The 27,531-nt window shown below is 36.0% G+C and overlaps 2 protein-coding genes and 1 non-coding gene across 4 annotated transcripts; 1 reads left to right on the plus strand and 2 right to left on the minus strand.

Moving 5' to 3' along the window:
* Positions 1-1,494: 1,494 nt before the first annotated feature.
* Positions 1,495-5,233, minus strand: LOC135690124 (uS5 assembly chaperone PDCD2L). Of its 2 annotated transcripts, none has more exons than XM_065207597.2 (5): positions 5,146-5,233; positions 4,591-4,757; positions 3,855-3,918; positions 3,040-3,095; positions 1,495-2,741 (listed from the first exon to the last, which is right to left on the minus strand). In XM_065207597.2, exons 1-5 carry the CDS (start codon positions 5,146-5,148, stop codon positions 1,949-1,951), a joined length of 1,083 nt encoding a protein of 360 aa, XP_065063669.2. In that variant the 5' UTR covers positions 5,149-5,233; the 3' UTR covers positions 1,495-1,948. The 2 variants fall into 2 exon arrangements, with proteins under 2 accessions (XP_065063669.2, XP_065063668.2); XM_065207596.2 differs by having other exon boundaries at positions 5,118-5,228.
* Positions 5,234-5,464: 231 nt separating this feature from the next.
* LOC148960245 (PAS domain-containing serine/threonine-protein kinase-like) lies at positions 5,465-26,913 on the minus strand. Its single transcript, XM_089116188.1, has 19 exons — positions 26,537-26,913; positions 24,639-24,891; positions 22,768-22,943; positions 21,238-21,447; positions 20,483-20,623; positions 18,996-19,130; positions 18,353-18,634; positions 17,559-17,733; positions 17,112-17,237; positions 15,866-16,962; positions 15,455-15,616; positions 13,851-14,000; positions 12,972-13,097; positions 12,113-12,247; positions 11,594-11,650; positions 11,087-11,229; positions 9,433-9,566; positions 8,725-8,856; positions 5,465-7,540 (listed from the first exon to the last, which is right to left on the minus strand). The coding sequence occupies exons 1-19, from the start codon at positions 26,711-26,713 to the stop codon at positions 7,323-7,325; spliced, it is 4,029 nt and encodes a 1,342-aa protein (XP_088972314.1). The 5' UTR covers positions 26,714-26,913; the 3' UTR covers positions 5,465-7,322.
* Trnal-uag (transfer RNA leucine (anticodon UAG)) lies at positions 19,181-19,262 on the plus strand. The gene has a single exon. It is a non-coding gene; the product is annotated as a tRNA-Leu (tRNA).
* Positions 26,914-27,531: the final 618 nt, after the last annotated feature.

Raw genomic sequence — 27,531 nt, forward strand, 5'->3', positions numbered from 1 at the left:
CAATGCAAACACAAGGACACGCTAGCTATGTTGACATAAGAATACACTAACATAGCTTCTTTATTTGGAGGACAAGCTGAAAATACTAAGCAACCCGTAGAGTACGTTTAGGCCGCGTTTACAGGAACTGTTTTAAAAAAATACGGTGCGATCTCATGACCTTCGATGCGGAAGGCGCTGATATTTATGGTACGAAATGAAGACGCTTACCTCTAGTAAAAACATGCACATTATTATAACAAATTCACTTATAAGAAACTGCAGGCTAACTTTGTAAAAGTTATATACCAAAATATAGCAGTTTTCTAGAAACAATTCAGCTTTCAACTTATTGAAAACTTGTTACTTTTTGGCATTGGCATTACTTTCAAGGCTTGTCCAGCATTTATTTAGTTCATAGAAAACTGATTTATATACGAAACACGTCAGCCTTTGTTTCAAAATAAATGCCTTTTATAAGAAGCTGCACGGTCTGATCTGAAAAAATGAGCTACTTATATGCGGGTTGTTACTGTTCCGTGTAATCCAAGGAATGCAAAAAAGCCCCCGTTTTGCACCCGATTCCAAATCGTATCGAATTCTGTAGTCTACACGATACTGCTTTTGCTTCATACCATACTGAGCAGGGCCTTCATTCGATATGGGATTCATCAGTGTTTCCGTCAATGCAGAAGACCAATACGGTATGATACTGTATTTTTTGGATAAGATATCCTTTTTGCGGAGTCTTAGTGAATCGTGTTTGGACATGGCTTTACATTGAAATGGTGTGTGTCCAATTAAAGCATTCACCCTTTGTATGTGTTGCTGTGTGTAATTTTAGAAAACCCAAAAAGGTTCCTTAGAATTGCAGCTCTACAGTTTAAGCATTTTTACCTATCTTTCAAAATTATACATGTATCTAAGAATATTTTGGTCAAAATACTATTCGATTTACGATCAACTTCTAATTAATGGTACTTGCATTACGTTATTGTTTTTATGGCTGTTTCATAAATATTATAATTTATTTTAAAAAGAACAATTAAAATTATATGCCGTTGATTGAAAGCTACAAATGATAGAAATAAAATACCACATCATTGAGCTACGAGTTTCATGAATTTTCAGATAAAATATCACATTATTTTCTAGCGTTTCCAACTTAAGTACTAACATTATCTTGTGGATGTTCTGCAATTACTTTCTTCCCCTCTTCAGTCAGAAACGAAAAAACATCCCTTTTCATACGAAAATGCTACAATGAAAACAGTAGACCAATAACACTTTCTTTGGATGGATTTTCTTACTGTTTAAGGTTATTTTCACTTTTATGTTCAAAAAGCGTTTTTCTACTATCTTAAAGCTAAACCAGCATCAAATACAAAAAAATCAAAGGGGTGATAACAAAAAAGGTGTTATAAATCTGTGATAATTTATCTGGAAGACAGGCTTTTCATAGAACTTGAAGATGGACGAAATCCCGAAATTTTTGACACGAACAAATTGCTGCAATTTTTACTGCGTATCTCTCAAATCTGCTTTGGAAAAAGTCAGTTACACGTTACAGGTTGGTACCACTATTCAAGTGCGAAGTTCCGTCACGATTTCGCTAATAATAACTGATATGTTGGAATTATATTTTGAAGTTACATGTTGTCGTATTGAAAATCAAATAGGCAAGGAGGTGCGGTTAATCTTCTCATAAAAGGCTACATTGAAGGAGCCAAGTACACAGGGAACAGGAACAACGTGTTGCTACTTGGAATAAAATGTACTGAAATGAAAGCAAATTGAGTCTTCAAATTGTTTGCTTCAGATGTTTCAAAGAGACTTCAAATTTTTGTCAACTGCCGTAAGGATCAATGTGGAAGCTGGCGTTACCCATAATACTTCAATTTCAATAGCCTAGGCCCCTTATTATACGATCTATAGAAATTTATTAAGCACTGCATTGCAGGAAAATTAATCAAGAATATTTAGCATCGAGTAAATCTGAATCTGGATAGGGACAAGCAACAATGTATTCTTTAATTGGTACAGCGTAGTCTCCGTCAGTCTTAATACACGAATTGCTGCACGTATATATGTAAACAGTACCAAAATCAAGCCTTTCTTGGTCCATCTCTTCCGTTGGTAGACTGGAAGCTTCCTGACCATCATCTTGACCTGTGCTTCTTCCCTTGACACCCATATCGTATTTTTTCAAAATCGAGGAAAGCGCTGGCATTAGCTGCAACTCAAAAACGCGCTCTGACCCGCAATGCAAACAAGCGGGGACATTTGAGGGGACACTTCCCAAGCTCTGGTTCTGCAGGACATTATCCGTAAGCAAAACAGGTCTTCCATTCCAGTTATACCTTAAACACTGCTCTCTGCATCTTCGTAATCTCTTTAAAAACTTATGGAGCGTTTTATCTCCTCCAACAACGGGGTTTTTCTCGTACTTTTCCCCTGATTTTGTGGTCGTTTCCATGTCAGACAAAGCGCCCTCCCGTTCTTCGTACGCTTTTAGTAAACTTTTCTCATATTCAAGTGCGCTATCAGAAAAGGAATCCGGCTCCTCTATGACATGAATGTACATAGCCGCGAATTTCGGAACACTCTTAGAAAGATTTCGTTCATCTTGTTCCGCGTTTTCTACTTGGTTCCCATCCTCCCTTTCTCCCTCGTTTTCTCTCAGTTGACTCCTGGCCTGATTTTCTTCCATTCCAACCTCCCCGAGGGTAGTGGTAATTGTATCAATATCACTGTTATCGTCACTTCGAAAAGAAAAAGCAAAGGGGATTCCAAAGAGCTCTTAAAATTCAAAATAGTATGTATTGCAATTGCCCCCTCCCCCCACCATTTTTGTCACAAATTCACGGATCCACCTGTACTGGACCAGCCCTATTAAACCCTGGTTCTCAATAATACGATGATCCCTTCCGAAGACATTGACCACTGTTTCACAAAAAATTAACGAAATTTGATTTTAACTACGTTGAGAACTGTTGAATAATTCATACTTTCAAAGGGGCCAATTCTGCAGGCACTCAATACCAACGTAATAAAACCTACCTTCCCCAATCGTCTGCGTCGTCGCACCAACTTTCCTTGACATAATTTTTAGTTTCCTGCATTCAAAAGAGAATTCTGCTATTTTATATGTATCACTAACAGATATAAAATCTCACGGAACAGTGTCATTAAAATATTCTTAAAATGAGAAAAGTAGATGAAATCTACGAAATGTGTCCAAATAGAAAATCAAGAATAATTTTCAGCATTCAGTTCTTTGTAAAGAAAGCAAGTTGTCTGAGAGCTTTGGAACATTTCAATTAGATCAATGTTTGGTCATACCAATTAAAAATCTTTCTTGGTTTGCTTAGTGCAAACATTGAATAACTATCAGAAAAGTTACAGCATCTTATCAGCAATTTTTCTCTTTCTAATAAGTGACAAAGATTTCATTGACACGAAGACTACATATCTGCTTAACACGTGACAGCATTTTATAAATGCAACTGAAACAACTGAAAGGGAATTTTTATAAAATGAAACTTTAAATTCTCCGAACAATAAAAAAATTGAGCTTCTCAAATATATTTGGCTCTAGGAATATTTTCAAAAAAAATACAGAACATTCCCAGCCAAAAAGTGACACAATTGATAGCTCCCTTCATCCACAGCAACAAACCAAATTTCACCTTCCTTGGACAATCAAATACAACCTCCTTCCAATTATTTCACACCTTTATTAGAAAAGAAGCATAGCCTCAAAAAATTGTTACCTGCTAATGCTCCATCTAAATACAAACAAAAGCTATTGAATGTTATAAATAACATTAGTGACAAATTCAATGGAACAGTTTTGGTGAAAAAAACATGCTTACCTGCGTGTTCTGTTTATTGTTTGATTCTTGGTTTGCAAGGGACTGACTCCTCCATACTTTCCAGCTACAATTGTATGACAGAAACATAATTTCAACATTGCAACATTTAAAGTGAACTGATGTGAAAATCCTGAAGCTGGAAGGAGCCTTAATAGGTTCAAGTGTGGGAAAAAAGGGAGGTTATCCCTTTCTGCTGCTCTGCCATTCCTTTAATGAACCTAGAAGAAGTCTCCTTGCTGGTGTTAAAAATGTACTCAAAGCCTATGGTAAACCTGAGGCACTAGATGACAATATATTAAAAATCCTTTTATATGGAAATGAAAATTTTTCTTTGAAGCTAACAAGCTAATTTTACATCTCACAATCAAGTATATTTTAAACAAAACCATTCAATTAAAATTTACTTATCATAGACCAACCATCTCTTATATCTTTAACTATTTGTAATCAGAAACATGCATTTTTTCCCTCTATGTTATGGCCCAAGGGTAGACAGAGTTGATGCTCCCAGGGATATCATTTTTGTAATGTTACATAATGTGTAGTTAAGGTATTACAGTAACTTGTTATGTAACTTTTTGGAATGTATGAAAACAATTAAAAATCAACCTATCTTATTGACAGAAGATCAAGAAATTGATAATAAAACATTTACAAAAATGAGGATTTATAAAAATTTGTTGATATTTCACAATTCCTTTCTAATCATTGATAGGCAAAGTTACAAAAAGCATACCTTCCAGGATTTGGAGAACATTTTCTTTGAAGACAACCAAACACATTCAATGTTCTGTGATATTCTGAGCCCTCAAGAGGACAGTAAATTTGGACAACATGGTAAAGCAAAGAGTTACAAATATTACAGGTTGGATATTGGCTAGGGAGACAGTCTTGCATCCAGTTCTGAAATGAAAATTGATAGACACTGTAAATTAAATGAGGTCGACCAATAATTGTGATAATAAATAAGGCAATAAAAGAATAGACATTCTTTTTGACAAGAGTTTTAGTTGGTCTTTCCAGAAAAGGTGTTTATTCTCCTAGAATATTTATCACAACATTTTACACAAGCCAGAAACATGGAAAATATCAAATATTTTATTTATGCTGTTGGGTAAAGATTTTGTGTTGTGTATGTCGTCATTATTGGTGTAGTTACAAGTTGGAGTTCGAATTAAACAGTAGTTCAGTTCAGTGATTTTAACGAGTCTTTTTGACAGTTAAACGGTAAAAATATATCTGAAGGAACTTTATCTGGCTCACAGGTACACCACCCAATTTATTGACGGACCATGTCAGTGACGCATCTTCAACTTCTGTAAGAAGACTGTCAGCAACGCCAAGCAAAACTCGCTCCGCCATGTTGAAACTGAAGTGCACGTGCGCAAAGTGAAACCGAGGCTATTGCTTCTTGTAAATACAGATATTCCGATAGTGTAGTTTTATAACGAAAATGTGTGCCTTTGATGGTGATGATTTTGAAATACTGAAACTGATAATGTATGATTAGAATTAAGTTTCAATGTTTATTCAGGGATAGATTTAAGATCATATACATTGGAATATCAAGATTCATTTCCAAACACAACAGTCAACCTTATTCGTGAATTCAAGGATACGAAATAACACAGATGTTAGCTTGTCTCTTTGAAACTGTTAAGTGTTAGATCAATCAGCGATGCCGATATTTGCCAACAAAGTTGAGAACACAGAGATAGAGCACAGAAGGAAATGACTAGCATGATAGCAGCTTGATTTGAAAATCTATTGGTTGGTTTTAACAATATCTCACAAAGCAATATAAACACCACAAATATAGTTCTTATCGATACAAGAGCAAAATATATCCTAAACTAAAGTCAATAAAACTAAAGTCAAACAAAGGCAGCAAAACAGCCTCCCTTATAAATGTATTAAGAATGACGCGATTATTTAAATACATTTGAACTAACTTTATTCCGAGGGATTTTCTTTTCTACTTTTGCTAATTTTCAAATAAAATAGTTGAGGGTTTTAAGGGAACATCAAAAGACAACAGCTTTTAAAGTGCTTCACCCTATTGTTCGCGATACAGCTCGATATGCAAATACCGATGTATTTTACCAGGGATGATTTCTAAATAAATTAACAAAAGGGGCTCCAGGGGACATTTCATAAGATAGGGTTGCCCCCCCTCCCACTTAGAAATCACCACTTATTAAAACTGTAAAACAAGTATTTCCATAGATTTGCTATTAAAACGAAGAATCAACGTCTGAATACCCAGTACTGAGGGAAATCTATTTCAATATCAAAACAATCAACAACAAAACCCCTAGAAGGTCTTTGACTATTTTTACAACTTAAGTTGAAAAACCGACAAAGTTGTTCAGATTAAGTTCGAATTAAAAAATACTAACATAGCACGTTAAAAGCAATTCGATAAAACATCAACATAAAATGGAAAAAAAATGTTTTGCTAAAGAAGATTATCATAAAAGCTAAAACAAAAAACACCAGCTGGTCGATAACAAAGCCTGTCGTAAATTTACAAATTTCATGCTCTTGCTGATTGTGCTGACCTCAGTATTCCCAAAGTGATTCTGATTGGCTAAAGTGTCTGCCAATAAGCAACGGCCAATCAAAATACGAAAGCCACTTAGTCCTATCAGATTCTGTTTGGATACGATTTCTTGTTGTCAGTACGTACGAAAGCAAACTAATGGCCTCATTACTAAGGATTTTCACATAACCAAGGCGCAAATTTCACCATTACATGAAAATTTTCATTATAGCCAAACTTTACACCCCAGGGCTGAACATTTTAACTTCAGTGGCGTGTAATCTGCAACAATAAAGAACATGCGATACTGATGTGGGACTTTGCGGATAAAAGTTTCATCCTAGATAGAACAAGGAAGGCTGAGTTTTTAGGCTTGCCGTAAATTTCAACTCTGGACTATAAAACGTTCAAAGAAATTTTACATGCCTATGACTAGATAAAAGAGAGAATTTCATAACGGGTAGGAGGACTGTAATCCCAGCCCAATAGTGAAAATCTTTATGCAATCGGGCCTTAAATAACGATAGATTGAGAACTTGGATTTCACAGGATAGCAAGTAGCAGACAAATGAGATTTTTAATGTAAAATAATGCGTAGATTACTGCTGAAAAATTCGTAAGGCCAGGTGGAAACACGGTCTCCGCGATCCAACTTGACCTGTGTTAAAAAGTTTCATAACATGCTCTAAGTGAATCCTCAACAACGATATGATTAAAACTATAAATAACACTCTGTTTCCAACGAGCACGCATATGAAATGCTTTGTAAAGCGTTAGTAAAATACAGAATAACTTAAGTACCTAACTCTATATCTATATATACTTCTAAACTTCAAACTTTATAGATGGATGATCTGTTTTCTGCTAAAAGGCAGAATTAGCTGCATGTTTCAATTAGGGCTACTTTGGTTTTGACTGCTTTCCTTTTAAAAAGAAGCTCCGTGTTCACGTTCATACGTTTCTGGTAGTGAGGTCTGTCTTTGCAAGTACCTTATGTACTCCTCCTCTAGTCTTTCATGCTCTGCGACGTACTCCTGCTCCTCTTCGTATTCATCATAATCATACTGGACATAGTTTTCGTCATATTCCGCTGAACTTGGGCTTCTGTCGTCAGAGCCAGGGTAGTAGTCCTCTCTGTCCTCAGCTTCAACAAAAAGCGAAGAAGAATCATAAACAATCCTAGATTGAGCCTACTTATAACTGACCTAGATCTTGGTTAGACAACTGTGCGAGGATGGCTCAGTTGTTAGAGGCGCTTGCTACAGACCCAAGGGTCCGTGGTTCGAGTCCCTGGCATGACCAAGCCTTCACCCAGAGTGAGGAGAGATGCCAGCTCTCTGTTATTCCAGGCATAAGAATCATGAGGTGCGGTCACATCGAGAGGAAAGACCAGGACACTGCTCGATAAGCATAAGCTTCTCAGTGTCCTAAAAACTACCTTCGGATGCTAGGTAGCAACAAATACAAGTGCAAAATACAAAATACAACTACTGGCTAACAAAAAATCTTAAAACGGCCATCAATCATAAAGAAACCACTTGCTGTTGCCAGAATTTATACACAATTGTGTCCTTGGATGCATATCAATTCGTATGAAAATTTAATGAAACTGGAACTATTTTTAGAATACCAAAACTGATGTTCGTTTATTCTCTTTATCATGAATACTTCTTTATAATTTATTTTCTAAAAATGTGAAGGATGATTTAAGTCACCGAATGTTTATAAGGCAAATCAATCTTACAGTTTCAAGCATAATTTTCCCTGGTCATTTACTTTAAAACCATCTCTCTCCCATCCCATCAAAAGCTCTCCTTTCAAAACCCTTCCACTTTTTCTCAGATTGGAGAATCTTCCAGCAAAAAATTATTTGTCCTTCTTACAGTTAATTAGCAAACAGTTAATTCATTCAAAATATTCCTTCGCTTTTGACTCTAAAGTTGGCTAACTCCACAATAAGAAGTTGGTATTCACAATTGCACTGTTTTCATCGCAAAGTATCTTTATTATTAATATATGCTCAATTTCACATAGTCTCAAGCAACTTTCTTTACGATGGTCATCACTAGCATTGAAACAGATACAAAGGTAAGTTGCAAAGAAAAAGTGAAATAAGCAGCATTGCAAATGAATGTCGCAAAAGAATTGCGAAAGAACATTAAAAAATCTTTGCATGTCTGTATAAGATAAACTGAGATAATTCTACATGGCGGGATACCATTTATAATCCATTATTCGTTTCTTTAGATTTGCATAGTACCCTTACACCGATACTGTGACAATTTCAGCATCTTTGAATGAACAGAAAGCATTTAGATTCTCCCTCACCGAAGATAGTATCGTAATCATAAAGGCCAACGTCGACTTTTTGGTTGAGCCATCTGTAGCTTGATATGTCTTTAACAGATGCCCTTAAATTGGGCTCTGTGTGAAGCATCCAGCATACCAGGAACATCAGTTCTGCAAAATGGCAAGAAAGAGTTGATAACTACATATAACTAAGCTATAGCTATAGTTACTAAGAGTGTAGAAAAGGATTTCCAGTGTGCGATTGGTATGTTTTGAATTGAGGGTTTAACCAAAGGACCAGCTTTTCTGTGACATAAAGAGATAGGCAATTAAGAAGCGTAGACTGTGTTTTGATCAGTGGCGGACACATAGGGGCGAGGGGTGGGTGCCTCCCCCTTAATAATTTGGAAGATATTGGTATTTTGTTCTAAAACAATAGGAAAATGTGACGTCATCTTATCAAAACAATAGGCTTGCCACCAATATTTGACCAAAGGTCCGCCCCTGCTTTTAAGTCGGTTTATTTCTTAACCCAGTTTTATCTTTGTTGAGTAATAAAAAGGTATAAATAACATTTGGATTAAAAATTCTGGTCAAAAACTTGGTGCCATAAACATTTTCGATGCTTGAAAACTAAAACTTCAAACTATGATCGACTAAGTACCTGAAGGACACAACACGATGGCTAGGTTCAGTTAATTGACAGTGTACCAAAATACTCCTGATTACATAGTGTTGTAAATTTACCGGAAGAAACTCTGAACGGTGGATGCAGTTCTCCTTTGATTGTTTCCTCTACATCGAAAAAAGGGTTTTCACCAAACACTAACGTGTAAAGAGTGATGCCCATTGACCAAACCTCAAGCTCTGGTCCACGATATCTACGAGAAATAAGAGCATTTCTTGAAAATACCTGAAAATAGCCAGGGAAGGACGCCACTATGACAGACTTAGGCCAGATATTGAGAGGCAGTATCGCTGATATATTTCGTTACTTTACCAAAGAAGGTTGTACCTAGATATGTCTTTCATGATTAGGCTTCTTTAAACTTAATATTACCACGTCTCACCGCCATCATACCTTGACTAAATCTGCCTCTACTCAGGTAACAAGTCTAAGTAGCCAAATACGGGGGGCCTATCTGATGCTTCTTTCACTGGGAGCAACTTGTCCCTACGTGATCATTACTCTGCATGTTATTAGGGATATGACTATGAACAAAGAGACTGAGTAACTTTGACTTGCTTTTTGCAGTGACAAACAGAAGACTCCCTCATTTGTTGTAGTCTTTTTTGTAGAAGCTACGAATACAGCGTCTTTATTCGTTAGAAACTCTTACTTAAATATGATGCAAAATTCGATACGTTTGTCTTTTGGCCATCTCGGTGTTAGATTTTAAGTAAAGAGATTTGGAACCGTTATTTTGAATTAGCAGCCACCAAGTCTAATACAAAAACGAACCTACAGAACTTACACAAAATATTTCAAAATCTCGGCCATTTTGCAAAAATGAAAAAACTTTCTTTCTTGACTCAGACATATACAACCCGATTAACATAGAGCTTACAAAGTTGATCTTGCCATTGGTCCTTTTCACCACTGTTTGTGTTGAACTAGAATAACTAGAACTATCTGAAATAACTGAACTATAAAACGGCCTAGCTACAGAGATACTGAATAAAAAACCTCTACTTCTACAACTCAAAAGTACAGACTGCACTAAAAACCCGATTTCTTCATTCTTTACTTCGTGTATGCATCTCACCTAATTCTTCTACTATATTTGAGCTTTCGAATACTGAAATCCTTGCGACTAAGCCTCCTTCTAGATAATAACAAGAGGTTAAGAAATACAAACAAAACTTTTCTATAAAATCTAATAAGCTTCCAAGACCAGCAGAGACTATATTTACAGTAAGGAACAAAAATCTGGAAGCCTTGAAAGCTACAGATTCTCTTAAAGAATCATTGATATTGTCACTGTGACATCGACATTTCGACAAGAAAAGAAGACTAAGGTCATCTTTAGTCTACTCTACACACCCATTTATAGTTGCATCAACTAAGAGGTTTTCTGTAAATATAGCAGTGCCTATCATTTAGGGTATGGTTTTATTTTACAGTATAAAGCAATATTTTTTTCCAAAAAGAAGCGAGAAAATACCATTATATGGATGAAGCACCCATAAACCTATTCTATCGAAGCAACTTTGGATTAATTTTTAAATTATCTATTGTTATTTGTTCAGAAGAAGGGACAGATCCAAGTAGCAAAATCTAAGAGCATGATTTAGAGCATGGGTGACAACTAGTAGCTCTCTTCTTTCTAGCTAGACTCCAATATCTACTGCATGTCAACAGGAATTTTTATTGAGAATGAAAATCAATTTTCAATCTTACTTGTTTCCAAGAAGTACTTCAGGCGAGCAGTATTCAACTGTTCCACAGAATGTACTGAACAGCTTTCCCTGTTCCATGTAAACAGCTGAGCCAAAATCGATTAACTTGAGAGTAAACTGTTTGTCAACTATGATATTTTCGTCCTTTAAAAAGAGAAGATATGATCATTACAATCTAATTGAACTTGGTTCAAACAACTGAAATGTTTACAGTTAAAAGGATATATATGTGAAATGAAGTGCTAAAAAAGCTAAATTAAACTAACAAACACATCTTCTTTTGCTGTTTACATGAGAAGAAATTTTCGTTTAGCAGTCTTTTAATCGAAATGAATCATTAGTAAAGAGAGAACACAATAGAAATCATATTCTAAAGTGTTTACAATGCCAGAATACACATTAAGAGCAAGTAGACACACTCAAACATGAAAAGCGTCTTTAAAATACGTTGATTTTGTGTCAGCTGAGTATACTGAAAACTGAGAAGCCATCTGAAACGATAGGCTACCTTGACGTCCCTGTGAAGTATGTTCTGACTGTGGAGGTATGACACTGCAGATACAACCTGGAAAAGGTATAAAGGAAAATTTAATTGAATAAAGTAGCCTCAAAATACTATACTAGCAAAGATAGGCAGCTGCTATTTTAGGAGGATTCTGAGGCCTACTAATAGGTTGAAAGCTTTATCAATGTATACAAAATTATAAAGATAAATAAGCAAGCAAACGTCCTTTTTTGATAATTTTGGGATTTTTCCAATGAAGATTTCGATGCATTTAAAGAATTGGCATTGAAAGTGGACAAAATGGATTGAGTTCTCAACTTGTTCACACTATTGATTTGGAAATAGGAAGATGATATGAATACTTAGTCACATCAAAAAGAATAAAATTTGATTTTATAATACTTTTAAAGACGTCTAGCTGATGTTTACTTCTTTATATGTCAAAATGATTCTTAATTCCATACAGACACCACAGGAGAAAAAACAATTTTAAAATTCAGAAACATAATAGGGAAAAAGCACCTGTTTGAACATGTATGCACATAAAGGCTCGTCCAGTGCTGGTTGTCGATCAATAAACTCAAACAAATCTATGCCGTCACCATGTTTTTCCATGACAAGTTGAAAGAACTCATCATTTTCGAAAACGTCAAACATCTAAGATAAAAGTTAAATGACACTCTTACATGATTGATGACTAAATCGATAGGATACATTAAGCTATTATTATGATCAGATAAGAAAATGCATCAATTAGTATTGGGCTTAGTTACGTAGTCGGGGAATCATGTAAGAAAAGGAAAGTGGGCTGGATTTTAGGATTCAGCGACAATCGCTAGAGAGGAGAGTACCATTTTATGGGAACAACTAATTCATTCATTCAACCATTTTCGTCAAAAGCAATCCTTTGCACACCGTGTACCAAACAAACCAAGCACTACGAATTTAAATTCGGAGAAGACGGTGGAAAGTCTCTCCTTCAGGGCACTCCAACTACAATATATAGATTAGTTGATAGAAATATTTGTTTAATTCATGGTGTTTTAGACATCTAGCATGCTGCTGACAATCCATGATTCAAATTTAGCAATATGTGATAGGCCAGGGAATATTGAATCAAACTTTATTGCATGCTGGGGTGTGATTCGTTGCAGAGGTTTGACGTAGATGAAGATCCTTTTAAGGAAACCTCAAGGCTTAGGTTTAAACCAACCAATATCTTATGATATCAAAGGTAAAAAACCCCATTTTGAAACCCCATGTTCGAAATCTGGACGAAAAAGAATGCTGGAGATGGTGTGGAAACATGAAATCATGGAATAAAACATTTACATTAACAGGCTTGTGAAAAATTGAGAAACATAATGGAAATGTTTGAAACCTTAACGATGTTGGGATGATCAATCTTGACGAGATAATAAACTTCAAGTGGGATCTTTCCAAGGCTCTTGTGTTCAATCCAGCTGCTTGGCACTATCTTGCTCTTCTGTATAAACTTCACAACAACCTAATGACAACAATTCTTGGATTTAAAGATATGCATAACATTCCAAGAAATAGCAGTAATATTAAGCAAAGAAAATTTGAGTGACATGACCAAGACAGGTAAAAATAAGATTCAATATCTACTGACTGCAAGAAACATTCAAGTGCCACTATCGAGAGACCTAAGAGATGAAAAAGCAAACAGTTTTTCAAAGTACATCGTACTACATTCATTTTCATAATTGGTTCAAATGATATGTTGCATACAGGGTCGAAAGGCATTGATGGTTACAAATTGTTTAAGTTGGGTACAGACAGGAGAATGTGCAAGGAGCCTATAGAAAACTTGTTCAATCAATTCCAATCCATTCCATTTTAAATTTATGCTCTATGGTATGGTACAAACAGCCATTTCATTGTTTCAATGCAATCATTGCCCCTTATGAGTATGAAGTACGACATAAGTGATATCTGTATGCCTATGGTCAGTCACGAGGGACGATTGCACGAAGATACCATCGATATAAAAGATTTGCAGCCTATTCTGGTTCCGATGTTGCAACTATGAAACTCGTGCCCTGAAATCTGCATTTTAGCAAGTATTTCATCTTAGGATCTCGGGATGTCAAGGTCTTTGTGATCACTAACCACCAGGATAAGCGGTCTTTCATAGTATCAAAACACGGACCTGCTACATTACCAGATAAGAATGATTCCAAAACAGAGACTCTAACCAAAACAGAGAAAGATTCCATACATATAAAGAGTATCTTACCTCTTGCCCATCAAGCCGTCTTTGTGCAAGCTTTACAAAGCCAAAAGCCCCTTTTCCGATTGATTTTAAAGTCAAATATCTCTCGTCATATTGCCCTTTAAGGTTTTCTTCAGTTAAAGAGCGACTAAGTTCTGCAGCAGTTCTCTGTGCCTATGATAACAGATTATGTTCCTCAGTATAAAATGGTTAAATCTTCTTCAAAGAGCAGACATATTAAAGAAAAGGTCATGATTGTAAAAATAAAAAAAACAGTTGTTTTAAATGGCTAAAATGTATTAGCATCGTATTTCAATTACTGCTTCGTTATATTCAGAGAGCGTGGCAAATTTTATTTTTACTAAAGGTGAAATAGAATTAAACTGATTTTATTCAAGGTTAAGTTATAATATAAAGAAGCTTTCAAGTTTCAACTTGATGGTGTAAAAATGTTGCTTTATAAATGCAACCAGTGCATTTGAAATTCTTTCGATTTTGACAAAAATTAATTGGTACAAACATATTGACATTTCTGTTCGATAAGGCACCCTAATCTTGGGCTATGGAATAGTACTTTGAATATCCAAAAATTTATCCTTGCTCCATACGTAATGTTTCTTTCTCCCCATACCATCTTTCTACTCCCCAGTGTGACCAGATCTAGCATAATATTGTGCTTTTAGCATAGTATTAGCCAAAAATCGCCATTAAGCATAAAATCTAGCATATTTTGGAATCTACCATAACTATGGCATAATTTTGATATTTTTAAAAACTCATTGTTTCCATTGATCTGTTGCCTATCACCACTTTACACCAGAATGTGTGACTTTTCACTTTCAGGGTCTAGCCAGATGTTTGGAACGGTTGGCAGCCAAATATTTTATGGTTGGTGGCCAAATTCAGCCAGCCGAATGCAGTACACAAAAAAGCTAAAATTTTGCTAATTATGGGAAGTGATAGTGTAATCAAAATTTACTTTCTTTTATCTTACATTGTCTGTTATCTTTTATTTTGCTTCGTGTTTCGTCATTTTCAATTTTGAAATTATTCTAAAAAATGTTAAATGAAATCTGTGCCAAATTTTTTTGTGTCATTTGCTTTTATGTGGTTTTTTGTAACATGCTGCCAGAATTCTGCCAACTTTTGCTTCTTCGGGTAAATCAAATTATGACGGCCAAGGGGTTTTGAAAATCGGCCAAAATGAAGAATTTTGATGTCAAAACCATTGATCTAAATTGCCTCTTTGTGTACAAAAAAGGAGTACACTGTATTTTAGATCAGTGATCAAAAGGCCAAATGGCAACTCCGGGCCTATTTTGCTATTCTAAGCATGCGCTAGCCTTTTTCTTGAACAGGATTGCCTTGATTTGAAATTTAGCATAATTTTTGTAAATCTAGCATAATTTTATAACAAATTTGGCATAATTACAAAATTGAGATCTGGCCACACTGTACTCTCCTTATGTGAAGTTCTGGTATACATATTTTCTAATTTAATTTTACTTCGCCAATTTGTTTAAATTCTTTTGACTGTTGAAGTTTTTTTCAACTAAAACAACATTGAATTCTATGTCATTTTTAAACGTACTGGAAAAACCTATTGCGACTTTATTAAACATACGTACATCGTAGAGGTAACCACCATGTGAAGTGTTCAGAGTACTGTTGAAGCTCGATGTAAAAAGCATCTGCGAAGGCGCTCTACTTCCTTCACCGTGTTCCTCTGGATCACGTGACACCCAAATGCAGAACATCTCTTGGCCTCGATCTAACGTTATTTGCTTAATCTACACGGGGGATAAAATGTAAAAAAGGAATATGTTAAAAGAATATATGATCACTTTATACTCTTTTGCTAAAATAATGAACTTTTTAGAATACTAGCCTGCGGACGGAGGAAGGTTGCCGCGTAGAAGGCTCTTTTGTAGGCTAGACTCAAAATTGTTTGCAGACACATTTTTTTCTTTTAATGCAAAACGATAAAATTCTCTCTGAAAAGTTTTCAAATAACAAATTTCAAGAACAATACAACGAACCTGGAAGACAATGGGAAGCAGGGATCCATCTTTATGCCTTGCTTGCCCGCAAAAATTCCCTTCGAAAATCTTTTTAGTAGTCTGACTATCAGCCCGATCGAGCTTGGGAGTTGATGTCACCCGGTTTGGCTGCCAGCCTCCTTTGTCGCAACTGCTATCTACTTTTCCTACTTTATCACCTGCCTCTGGCTCTTGTTCAAGATTCTTACTGCCCTCCTGCATTGCATCAAGCACGACCGACCCATCCTCGTTAACAAACGCATTTCCCCTGCTGCCAGTATTTTCGTTAGACATATGAGAGTTGGTTGGTTCACTAAATGTGCTACTGTCATATTTCAAAGCAGTGGGCATATCTCTGCACTCAGTATGGGCAAGACTGTGCTCTTCTGAAGATGTCTCTTCTTTACCTTTATTAAGCACATACACCCTTGAATCAATTAATGTCTTTCCAATTATGCTTTCCTGGTTCTCAACATTATTTATTGACTTATTTGTGACACTTTCCGGTTTTCCTACTTCATCTATTAAATTCTCTTTATCATCAGCACCATCAAGTTCACCATCCTTCATTTGTCCCAAACTTTTTTCATCAGCATTATACTTTCCACTGTTAGCCTCAATATCTTTCCCTGCATCCAAACACTTATTTTCACTATCAAAGTTTCCTTTGCTATCAATAGAATCTGCTTTCTTCGCAGTTAGTTCCTTTTCAGCTTTAGTTACTCCCTCATTTTCTGAAATACAACAACTTTTATGACACGATGTATTTTCCGTATTACATGAGTCTTGGCCAGATAAACAACTGCAATTTGGAGCATCCGTACTTTCTAGAATTTTCGACTTTTCCAAATCCAAGCACTTAATTTCTCCTGAAGATTCGCTTGCAAGTTCATTTGTGACCACTTGTAAGGTACTAGGTTCCCTCTGTTCTTCTACAACAAGACAGCCTCTTTCACTTCGGCTTCTGGCCGCATTAGTTTTGATACTTTCGATTTCAGGGGTGGATGAAAACTGTTCACCGTTTGGCCTAGGAGTCAAAAACGAGCTTTCTGATGTGGAAGATCCGTTCATAGATTTGATGGGCAGTCCACTATCAGCTGAAAAAGAGAAAAGAGAAACACCCGTTACTTTTTGTTTTTGCTTTTAATACTTAATAATACTATGAATCATAAAAAATCGAATATGAGCAATGCATGACTTCTTTTCTTCAACTTGCAAAAAAACAGATTTTGGTAAAAACACTTACTGTCTTGGGCATCACTTTCAAGCGTCAGTGAAGATGCTCCTGTCAGCTCTGAATTTGATTGTGAAATTTCAGCAACACCTTTCAAGTCATTCATATACTCGCAGTTTCCAAGCATGCTATCAACGTCTAAGTGTGGAAATAAAAATTATATACATTAAGATTCGAAAATGATTGAGACACGATTCCAGCATTGAGACACGTCATTAGTACGTTAACGATGCGAAATCTCGCCCAGACTTTCAGAATATCAAGTACTGTAAGATGCTGGATAACTCTAACTACAGACACAGAACAGAAAGAAACATTTTCATAAGCCATTATACTGCAATTACGTCATTTTGAAGAAACAAGGAGTATAACACTTCAATTCTGTTTTCTTGAGGTGAACTGTAGGATAAGGTTTTGACGTCACACGTAACGATGAATGCACCTGCAACGTTAGCTTACCTGAAAACCCATCAGAAACGCTCGAGGTACCGATAGCGAAATTCCCAGACAACGCTGTGTCACGTTTTGGGTCGAGGTGGATCTCACCGTCGTCACTGATTGAAGGAATTTTCAAGCTTCGATCTTCTGCCAGCTCCACGTGATCGTAGAAAAACGGTACAAGACATGTCAGATCCTGAAATTCCAGATTCGCTCAATTTATTTATGCCATATAAGTGTTATATTATTGAATCTAAAAATCTCTTCAGCAATATGAAACGTAGACATATCTATAGCTGTTCGATATCAAGTGCAGGGTTACTATTAAGACAAGAAACTTGAAGTATGGCAATAGCTACTATTGTTTCTTGTTTTGGAAATCAAAAGCGGGGTTGTTTCAATGGGATCAACAGTATTTAAAAATCTAGCGCCCTTTGAAGATAACCTTCAACGACGAAAACCAATCTTTTGCTTGTGTAATTTCTTTTTTCTTCTTTTAAATCTTGCATTTTACGTTCAACAAATAATGGTAAAATAAACAACTTTTTAAATACAGGACAGGTTGAACGACAGATTTAATCTACCAAATCAGTTTAACTGCAAATTTTTTTGGTAGATATAACTTATAATATACATGTTGAACAATAGAAGCTTTCCACCGCATAAAGATATCTGGTCGACAATTCTACACAAGCAAGTTTTAAAGTGGCTTTTTCTATGCCAGCCTTGTCTTACATTGATTACTGTTTCTGTATGGCCTACATTAACATATCTGCTGAGCAAAAGTAAGCGAGTTTGAAAACGAGATAAAATACCTTGCCTACAAGCTCCTGCTCAGAATACCCAAACAGCATCATGGAAAAATTGCCATTACAGCTGTGTATCCGTCCACTGGGTGAAACGCTAATCAAACCACTAATGTTGGAGAAGACCCACACGATGCCTTTGTAAAGGAACTTACTAAACTGTATATCATCGGGATGCCCTCTGCGAAGGTACAAATCGTGGGATTCTTTGTCATACTCAGAAATCTGAATGCTCACGGGAAACCGCGTGTTATCCTTCGTTTTTCCAGTAGCTCTCTGTTTCTTCAAAGACTAGGTACAAAACAAATAACACTTAACAAAGGTTTATGAAAATGATGTGAGAATACAAATTTTTCGCGTGTAGATTAAAAGATGCAGTAAAATCTAGTGCATATATAAGGTACTGGTGACGTTATTGGTGGTGCTGCTTAGCATTGGTTTTTTGTTGGGGAGACGGAGCAGCATGAGCAATGCAATGCTTGGTGTTAACAAGAAATACATTGTAACTAGTTCAAGAGCTCTCCTTTCAATTTCAACAGAGATGTTATCATTTTAAGATTGACTTACTAGAAGATGATTGCTTGCATAATAAAGTAAAAATTTCATACGTAATCATTTTAGTCAAAGTCAACATCAATTGCTTGCAACTCACCCGTGCAAGTTCGTGACCGGGTATCGGTAACATAAAAGCCGGAATCAAATTCAGGATTGATTCTCCGACAACTTCCTCCGGGCTTGAGAATCCGTGTAATAGGGCAAATTGTGAGTCACAATCTACTATAGTCCCCTATAAGTATATAAAACATTATTTAGATCATACAAATTATGCAAGATAGAGGCAGAGTGGCCGAGTGGTCTAAGGCGCTAGATTTAGGCTCTAGTCTCTCCGGAGGCGTGGGTTCGAATCCCACCTCTGTCATGCTTTGCATAAAAAGTGCTTGTAATGTCAAAAATTCATAATTTTATAATTGTCATGTATAAATTTGGCGAAACTTAAGAATCCGGTCAGGATAATTCGATTAACCTCGAGTCATACACGTCAAGGGGCTTTTTTACTGCATTAACGAATCGCAGATCGCCTAGGGTCAGGGAACGCTCTTCTACAAATATGACATCGATGAAAACATGATGCCTATTCGGATTCTTCAGGTCCGCCTTAAAACTCTATCAAGCTTAATTGTTTATTAATAATTCCATTAGAACAGAACTCATTTTCGTTGAAAGCTGGGTCAACGTCATCTACTTTTGGCGAAAACTATTTGACTATTCGCCTCGAATTGCGTCAGGTTTTTGCTGCTTTCGTGGTTTAGGCCAAACGAACAAAAAAGCAAAGAAGAAGGACACAAAAAAGTAATTCGAATTTTAAAACTAAATTAAGATTGGCATCATGCATCTATGAAGCCAAAGTTATTTTTGATGTGACAAGCACTTCAACTATTGATACGAGAGCAATGGTCATGGAAATAATCCAGACTCATAAATAAATCTCGTTGTCATGGAAACCTAATCAGACATTAAAAAAGACCACAGGGCTCATTCTGATGTTAATTTTTTTCTATGCAAGAAAATATAACAAGCGTTCCAATTTCATCGTGCCAGTTCTTCTGGACAGAGAAAACTGAAATTTGACACCCCCTTCCTTCCACCTAAATCGCTGCTAGAGACACAGGTATCCATCAGCTTTGAATTGGCTGTTTAGCTAAAATTGACGACACTAGCTTTTTGTTTGATAATTTGTCTTTACAGCTGAATCAAAGATTTTATAAGGAATCGAGTTTTCAATCTGGTGATGAGTTGGGCAGCATAATTTGTTTAGCAATGTTAAGACTGTTTCAAACTGAATAGCGTAACCTTTCCTTTTTTTTATCTTCTTAGCAATAAAAGTTAAACTTCCATCCATGGCAAGCTAATTTTTGCGATCCCAAGTTGTAAGACAATAAAAGAAACTTCAAGTTCTTAATTCTCACAAACGTTAAGAAACTTTTAGTTCTAAGTATTTAACTTATCGACAAAAGGAGATTGCTGGATATTTTTCCATGCACAAGGGCAAGTATATAGTAAAACCGAGCTCCTCCCATTTATACCATGCAACACGACTTTTAACATGATAAACAGTTAGTTACTTCATGTAGCACGAACCTCTGCATTGAACAGGAAAGAGCCGACAGCTCTCTGAACAGGCTCAATGATTGCCACACATCTGGGGTCCCCGTCTGAATGGACCATTTTCATCCAAAGTGAAACTGGTATGATGCATCCATCACAGTCCACTGCCTCGACCTGAAGATACAAAAATAAGAAACTCAAACTACCGGAGCCTTAGCCCAGGGATGGACTTTACTTATAGGGATGCAGCTTTCAAAAACGATTTCATGTCAGCATATAACAGCTTTGTGTGCTTTCAACAAAGAGTAATAGTTTTATGTACTTTTGTGTGGGATGGGGGGCATCGAAAGGGTACGATCGTGTGAAGTGAAAGGCACCCTACTCTACTCTCTACCCTTCACCCTACCCTCGCCCAAAGCCTTTACTCACAGTCAAAATAATCTCATGTGTCTACTTTGTGATGCATTTGTTGCTACGGTAAGTCCTCGAATAAGCCCCTGGTGGCTAATTTTCCAAAAAAAACTGGGTTGGGGTTCATTCGAAGGGAGGCTTACTTGAAGGCGGGGGCTTATTTATCAGAAGCCAAAATATTACTAGGGGAACTATTGTTCTTCTACTTGAGGCTGGTCAGTTTGCTAAAAATGCAGATATTATGAGATAAACCTATTGCTGTCGAGGCAATACCTCGGTCCATGGGTGCTTATTCGAGGATGGGGGGGCTTATTTTACAAAAGTTACTTTAGGGTAGGGGGGCTTATTCGAGGACTTCCAGTATATAGCGGACATACCACTTTGCCAGAAACCATCACAATATTTCCATCAACATCAATGTGCTGCTCAAGCAAGGCATCTTGTTTGAATCCGTCTTTCATCGTGAACAGCTTGGACATCTTCATGCCACACAGCTCGTCGTTAAGATAACCAAACAACTTTCCAGCGATTTCATTGGCAACTAGAATCCTTGACGTCCGGCCATCTATCGTAATGATTGCTTTGTTCTAGGAAAAATAATTAATGCTAGAGTCTTGGGCGTTGAATAATAAAAATAATGAATGCATGATGCCACGCCTTACCTCATGCTGCGGTCTTCGAATGATGTAACAGGACCCGCCCTTTCGGTATCTGAAAACACTTTTTGATGGACAATAGTATAAATCAACCGGTAGAATTTCCATTAACTTCAAAAGTTTTAAGAATAAAATAACAATATCAGTGTTTAAATGAATTAGCAAATCAAACTATAGCTTCGCATGCCAACATCTATTTGGTGAAGGAAATTTTCAAAATTATAGAAAAACTATTGCGTTTTGAAGAGGTATAATTCAAAGTCTTTGGCAGCTTCAATTTGAGTGCATGTCCTGTGTCAGAAGCCGCGGTAACCCTATCCCCAATATAGATTTTAACAGTTCGATTTTTTGATGGAAGACCTTTCAAGTGAGAATGACGTCATAATTGAGCCTACCGCAGAAAGGATTACCAATTCTCCAGGAAAACAGCTTCTTGTCATTTCTTGTTCAGGTTAAATCAATGAACATGCCTCAAGTACAAAGATAACGGCTAGCATTTAAGCTGTAAACAGATTCATTCCAGGAAACCGCCAGCTTTTGGTAGCATCATATATCACCATCGAAATCACAAGACAGCGAAAATGAATGGAAATTAAAACAAATAAAAGCCACCAGGTGATACTGATGGAAAATGATTCTGATTTGCAGACAGGAAACTTTCCAAAGGACCCCTTGTTATATGTTAGCACAACAGCATTACTTTCTAAGCAGATCTGAATAAAAATCATTCTTAATGGCATAGAATGCGTTCTATGTCATCGTTAATTCGTCTCTTTGATTTAAAGTGGATTTAAACTCAAGAGCAAAATGGATGCACAAAACCAAGATTTCTTCAGAGAAAAGAAAAAAATTCATGAAATAAAAGCGTTTTTGAGAAAAATCGTGGAATCGAGCCTTCATTTTTCAATCAATTTGTATCAATTTTAACTGCAAGCTTTCTTTTTGACAGATATCGGTGGAGATTTGTGATTTGGAAACCAAATCAAAACTTCTCCTCAAAGCAATTTACCAGATACCTGAAAAGTGCTTTTCAATTTTTTAGATTTTAAAGTGGTTCATTGATTCTTCGCTAAAATATATCCAGAAAATACTTGACTATAAGCAAGGACATTTTATCAAACTTCGACTGGGCATAAGAGTCCTTGCAAATTTGATACTTTTGAGGTTCTTATAACAGGTTCGTACAAGGTAAAACCCCCATGTTCTTACGAAAATCCACGCACGAACTACCAAAGTCTAACTTATACATACGGGGTTCCTTGTAGTTGTTGGGAAGACTGTTCCCACTTCGGCTCCTCCGACGAAATTGAAAAACTGCCATGACGTATTAAGTGAGGAGTTCAGGCCAGGACTCGGGCTTGGTGCAAAAGACCCACGTGAAAATCCAGGTGCAAAACTGAAACTGTGAAGTGACTCAGCGAGGTTTTCTAAGAAAAAGGAAAAATGGTTGCAAGGTCACAAAGGTGGAGTAGCAAAAGGTATGATACGAAACTATCTATATTGCTGTTTCGTTTATTAATTTTAGTTAACGTTACTCAAAATGCATAGGGATCAGATAGCTACTGTAAGATTAAACCTAGAGACGTCTAATTGAAAGCAAGCATTCAAAAACTGAAAATGAAACAAGAAATAATATTCCTCTCATTTGGTACGATTTTCTCTCGAGTGTTTGTCTTTAAATTGTGACATTTCAACTAGAGCTGATTGTTTAATTGTTTGTTTATTGACTGTTTAATTTTTAAGAACGCTTATAGTTTTATCTAAATATATTTGGCAATTCAAAAAGAGAATGTTCAAGAAGGAAAGTTTAAAGTAAAGCGGCCTTCTCCACACGTTAAAAATATGATGGGTTATGAGTAGTTGATAAACAAGAATAGGTGAATATATTCTAATCTGCTAAGAATAGAGGAGAGGAAAAAAAATCAAAATACCTAGTTATGGAATATTTTCACTGAAACACAAGCTAGATATGCAGTTTTTAGAAAAGATTTTGATAGCAAGAGGAAAAAAGAAAGATTTATATATATATATAAAAATACAGTCTTAAAGACAAATTGAACTGTTAAATTTTTTAGAAAGAAGATGAATTGGTAACCATTCTATGATACTAATACATTTTCTAGGACATTGACTAAAATTTCAGCTTACTTCATTGCAAATCCAATGAGATGAAGTATAAATTTACTGTATAAGATATGTATTGGTATTGTTCTTCATTTATACAAATTGTTTTTCAAATATGTTTTAGATGATTAACTAAAAAACCAAGAGTCATTAAAAATATATTATTGCACTTAATTGGATCTTTTTTAAATGCCAGTCAAAGAGCTCATTGTTTATTTATTCAAGCATTTTTGTTGAGTTGTAATTTGTTCTAAGTTGTTTGAAAATACTGGTAGAAAATACAATAATGTTTTCAAATGGAATCTGGTGCTGACATTAAACCAAATGACATTTAAGACCTAACTGAATGGAGAGATGTTGTATTTGCCAAATTGTGTTTTTCTACTCAACACTTCCAATTGATATGACACCTTGAACTAATAAAACCAATGGCAGATTGTAGATATGTAAAATTTGATAACAGAGTTATCACCTGAGCTCATATAGAGCAAGCTTATAACTAGAATAAATGTTTAGTTTTTATAGGCTTGAACTTTAGATAGATATATAAATCTTTAGGTGGAAAAAGACCTATAAATATATGATAACATTGAAGGAAAACATGATTATATAAAACTAAAACTGGTCATTGGTTTATTGTATTCAAATTGAGAAGAGCAAACATGCAAAAACTTGTAATTTCAGAAAAAGAAGACAAGCTGGACTTTCAAAGGAGGTTTTAAAAATACTAAGGTCAACAGGTAAACATCTGATAATAACTTTAATACAGGCCTGGCCATAAGAATTTCAACAAGGGAGCAGTAAACAGCTCTCCTATAAGTATTCAGGTGAGCTTTAAGAATAGAAACAAAGGAAAAATTGATTTCAAGGAGAGCAATCTCTAGCTCCCCTCCAGCGTTTGAGGAGAGCCTGGAGGGGAGCAAGAGTTATGGCTCTCCTCAAATGGCCAGGCCTGCTTAAATAGCAATGTTAGATTTATGAAAATGTGTCTTGCTTACTTTTAGAAGATGCCACATCTCCTTCTTTCTTCGCAGCATTACAGATACCAGCCCTTGCTTCATGTATTAGTGAGTCAAGAAAATTATTGTTCAGCTCATTTGATGAGTAGCTAGAGATATCCGATGTACTAAGGCCAACATCTGGTGCTCTTATCATATCTAAATGTGCTGGGTAAGAGGGAGTGCCAAAAGCAGGTGATGCTGTTCCAAACAACCCCTGACTTGATGACATTGACTTCCATGGCTTGTTCTCCTACGCAATAAAAGAGAAATGTTTCTAAATGGAAGAATTATTTTTCCAAAACCTCTAAATCAGGAAAACATGCAGTATATCCCCAAAATAATGCAGTTTATTAAATGCTTATTATCTAATTTGGTGAAATATCGACTAACAAACTTTTGGACTAATTCAGTAATAAACCAATGCAATTTTTACACGCATGAAAGAAAGTTTAAAATTGTTTGCCTATTTAAAAAGATAAATTCAAAGGGCCTTTTGTAAAAATTCTACATTGTTTGAGCCTTTTTATAACATAAAGCGATAAAAGTACTGAAAATAAGGCTTGGTCACATTTTCAGCTGATTGATTAATTCTTTTACTATCTTTATGAAGTATCCTGGCTCAAACATTCAATTCTTGTGCTACTTTGTTGATCATATCTATGGGCGAATTGCCAGAAAGGCCAAAGCTTTTTATAGCCCAAAATTGTGACATAATAGGTGAAGCCAAGTCAAAGTTATAGAAATGGAGCTAAAATTGCAGCACCAATAATTTGAAAATACTGCTTCCACCCAACCAAAATTGTCTTCATATCCGTAAGTACCTTTCAAAAAAGAAGGATGTAGATCCATTCTGGAGTTGACAAATCATATGCCTTAGATATATGCCAAGACAATAATTGGAATCCACCAGTGGCAGTAAACTCAAGAACTCAAGGCAACATGAGAGCAGAAAATTACCAACTTGGCTCTAAATGAACTGGTGTTGAAAACTTAGAAAAGGAATCCCCTGAGATGAGTGTTGATCTGGTTTTTAATAGATATTTGTGGTGCTGAATGCTGCACAAGAAATTGGAGTGCACCAACTGGGTGCCAGTACTTTTTCAAACAGAAAAATATGTGTGCCGCAAATAATCAAAGTCCTGCCTGAGACAGATTTAGGAAAATACCAAAACAGCATGAGCAATAACTGGCATAGAGAAATTTCTACATGCCCATAAAGTATCAAAAATAGAGAAAAGCTGTGTAACTAACAAATGCATACTTAGAAAAGTATACAAGGGAGGATGGGTGATGATATCAAATCATAAGCTACTGGTATAAATTGCATTGTGAATTTTTGACAAAAGCTTATGTTGTAGAAAGAAACAGCATTAAAATTTAAAAGGAACCTCCCTGGATGTGAACATACAAAGTTCTATTGCATCTTGCGATGTAGATATAAGGATGTTATAGACGCAAGCTCTTTGCCAGAAAAGGAAATATATACATCTTTTGTGTAATCAGATTCAATAGGATAAATTCCCAAATTCTTGGGCTGCTTAAAACAGACTAATTAAATTCAATTGAAAATCGGTAATCTTATTGCCAAAGCGATTGTATCACGCCATCAAAGTAATTCTGTACTGTTGACCAACGACGCATTGTGCGCTACTCTGAAGGAATTTCATAAGAAAATTGATTTCAAAAATCAAACAAGACAGACTTAAAATAAATCCACGACAAAATGGGTACTTTATTAAAAAAATTTCCATCTCAAAAACCATTTCGCTCGTTTAAAACACAAGCCATCATTCATGTTTACCTTAACAACCGAATTGACACCCTCCTTTTTGTCAACAAAAGTCAAATTAGCCAACCGATTGTTTTCGGACGAATCCAAATAAACAAATACTCACCAGTCCTCGCCTAGCAGAAGGCTTCGATGGTAATGTCTGTAGAATTCTTTTCCTTGCAAGTTCAGTTTTTTTATCAAAGCTTGGCATGCTGCAAGGCCGTGGCAACATATCAACGCCAGCGTTAGTCTGTGACTGCTCACTGTCTGGCCTAATAGCACTCGCTTCAACAACTTCCATTTTAACGAAGATCCGGTTGCTTTTGAACACTTCACTCTGCCCAAAGTGAGAAGAAGTATTTCAAAAACACTAAGCTGGGAGAATGCATTGTCGTTGAGTGTTTCGAATGCTTGAAAATGAATTTTTGTTTTCAACAATTCAATACCGGCCACCTGCACCAAATCAATTTTTTCAAACGGAACCCGCCAAGCTTCGAGCCTCGAAACATTTCGAAATTACCCACAATGCAACAGATACCGTGCCAAGACGGTCTGCATTCAGTGTTCTCCGTTGCAGAATCATTGTCATTAGCTTAATTGCTATTAATTAGATAGCTGAATTTTTAATCAATCGTAAGAGTTCGGCAAGATATTGCTCGTTGGTTTAGCCGTAAACAATTTACGTGTAGTTTGTCGTATGTCGATACGCCGTTGCTTTATATATGAACCTCTGGAACAATCAGGCACCGCGCACCGGTCTAAAAGTGGGAGGGGGTGTGCTGAAAAGGGCGCGACCGAAAATATCCTTAGGCCTTCGGAACGCCAGAAAACGCACCTTTTATAAAATACTTGCTGATTTCCACTACAGTCTGATTCTGAAAGATGTCAATTACTATAAAGATGAATAAATATATTTAAGAATAATTAACACCAAGCTAAACATTCTATTCAAACTCATTTTGACAAGCCCAGTTTGAAGGTTTTTCAAATTTTTGTTAAAGCACTTAATTTCCGAAGAAGTTAAGATAAGATTTTACAAAGTTATATCTTAACTGTACAAATCTGCTTAATTTTCTACTTTTAGCTGATAGTTCTTCTGTTGATATTTCAACGTTAATG

The sequence above is a fragment of the Rhopilema esculentum genome, chromosome 5 (assembly GCF_057945365.1).
Source record: "Rhopilema esculentum isolate cy_ngs chromosome 5, ASM5794536v1, whole genome shotgun sequence".
Classification (NCBI taxonomy): Eukaryota; Metazoa; Cnidaria; class Scyphozoa; order Rhizostomeae; family Rhizostomatidae; genus Rhopilema; species Rhopilema esculentum.

Bases quoted from the DNA above. Each gene is read 5' to 3' on its own strand.
- LOC135690124 (XM_065207596.2), bottom strand. From the start codon at position 5,216: ATGGCGGAGCGAGTTTTGCTTGGCGTTGCTGACAGTCTTCTTACAGAA. The intron at 3,919-4,590 runs GTATGCTTTTTG...ATACAATTGTAG, and splicing joins TGTTCTCCAAATCCTGGAAG to CTGGAAAGTATGGAGGAGTC. The intron at 3,096-3,854 runs GTAAGCATGTTT...TTTTGAATGCAG, and splicing joins ACAATAAACAGAACACGCAG to GAAACTAAAAATTATGTCAA.
- LOC148960245 (XM_089116188.1), bottom strand. From the start codon at position 26,713: ATGGAAGTTGTTGAAGCGAGTGCTATTAGGCCAGACAGTGAGCAGTCA. The intron at 17,734-18,352 runs GTATTTTATCTC...CTGGAATTTCAG, and splicing joins AGCAGGAGCTTGTAGGCAAG to GATCTGACATGTCTTGTACC. The intron at 16,963-17,111 runs GTAAGTGTTTTT...TCTCTTTTTCAG, and splicing joins TGAAAGTGATGCCCAAGACA to CTGATAGTGGACTGCCCATC.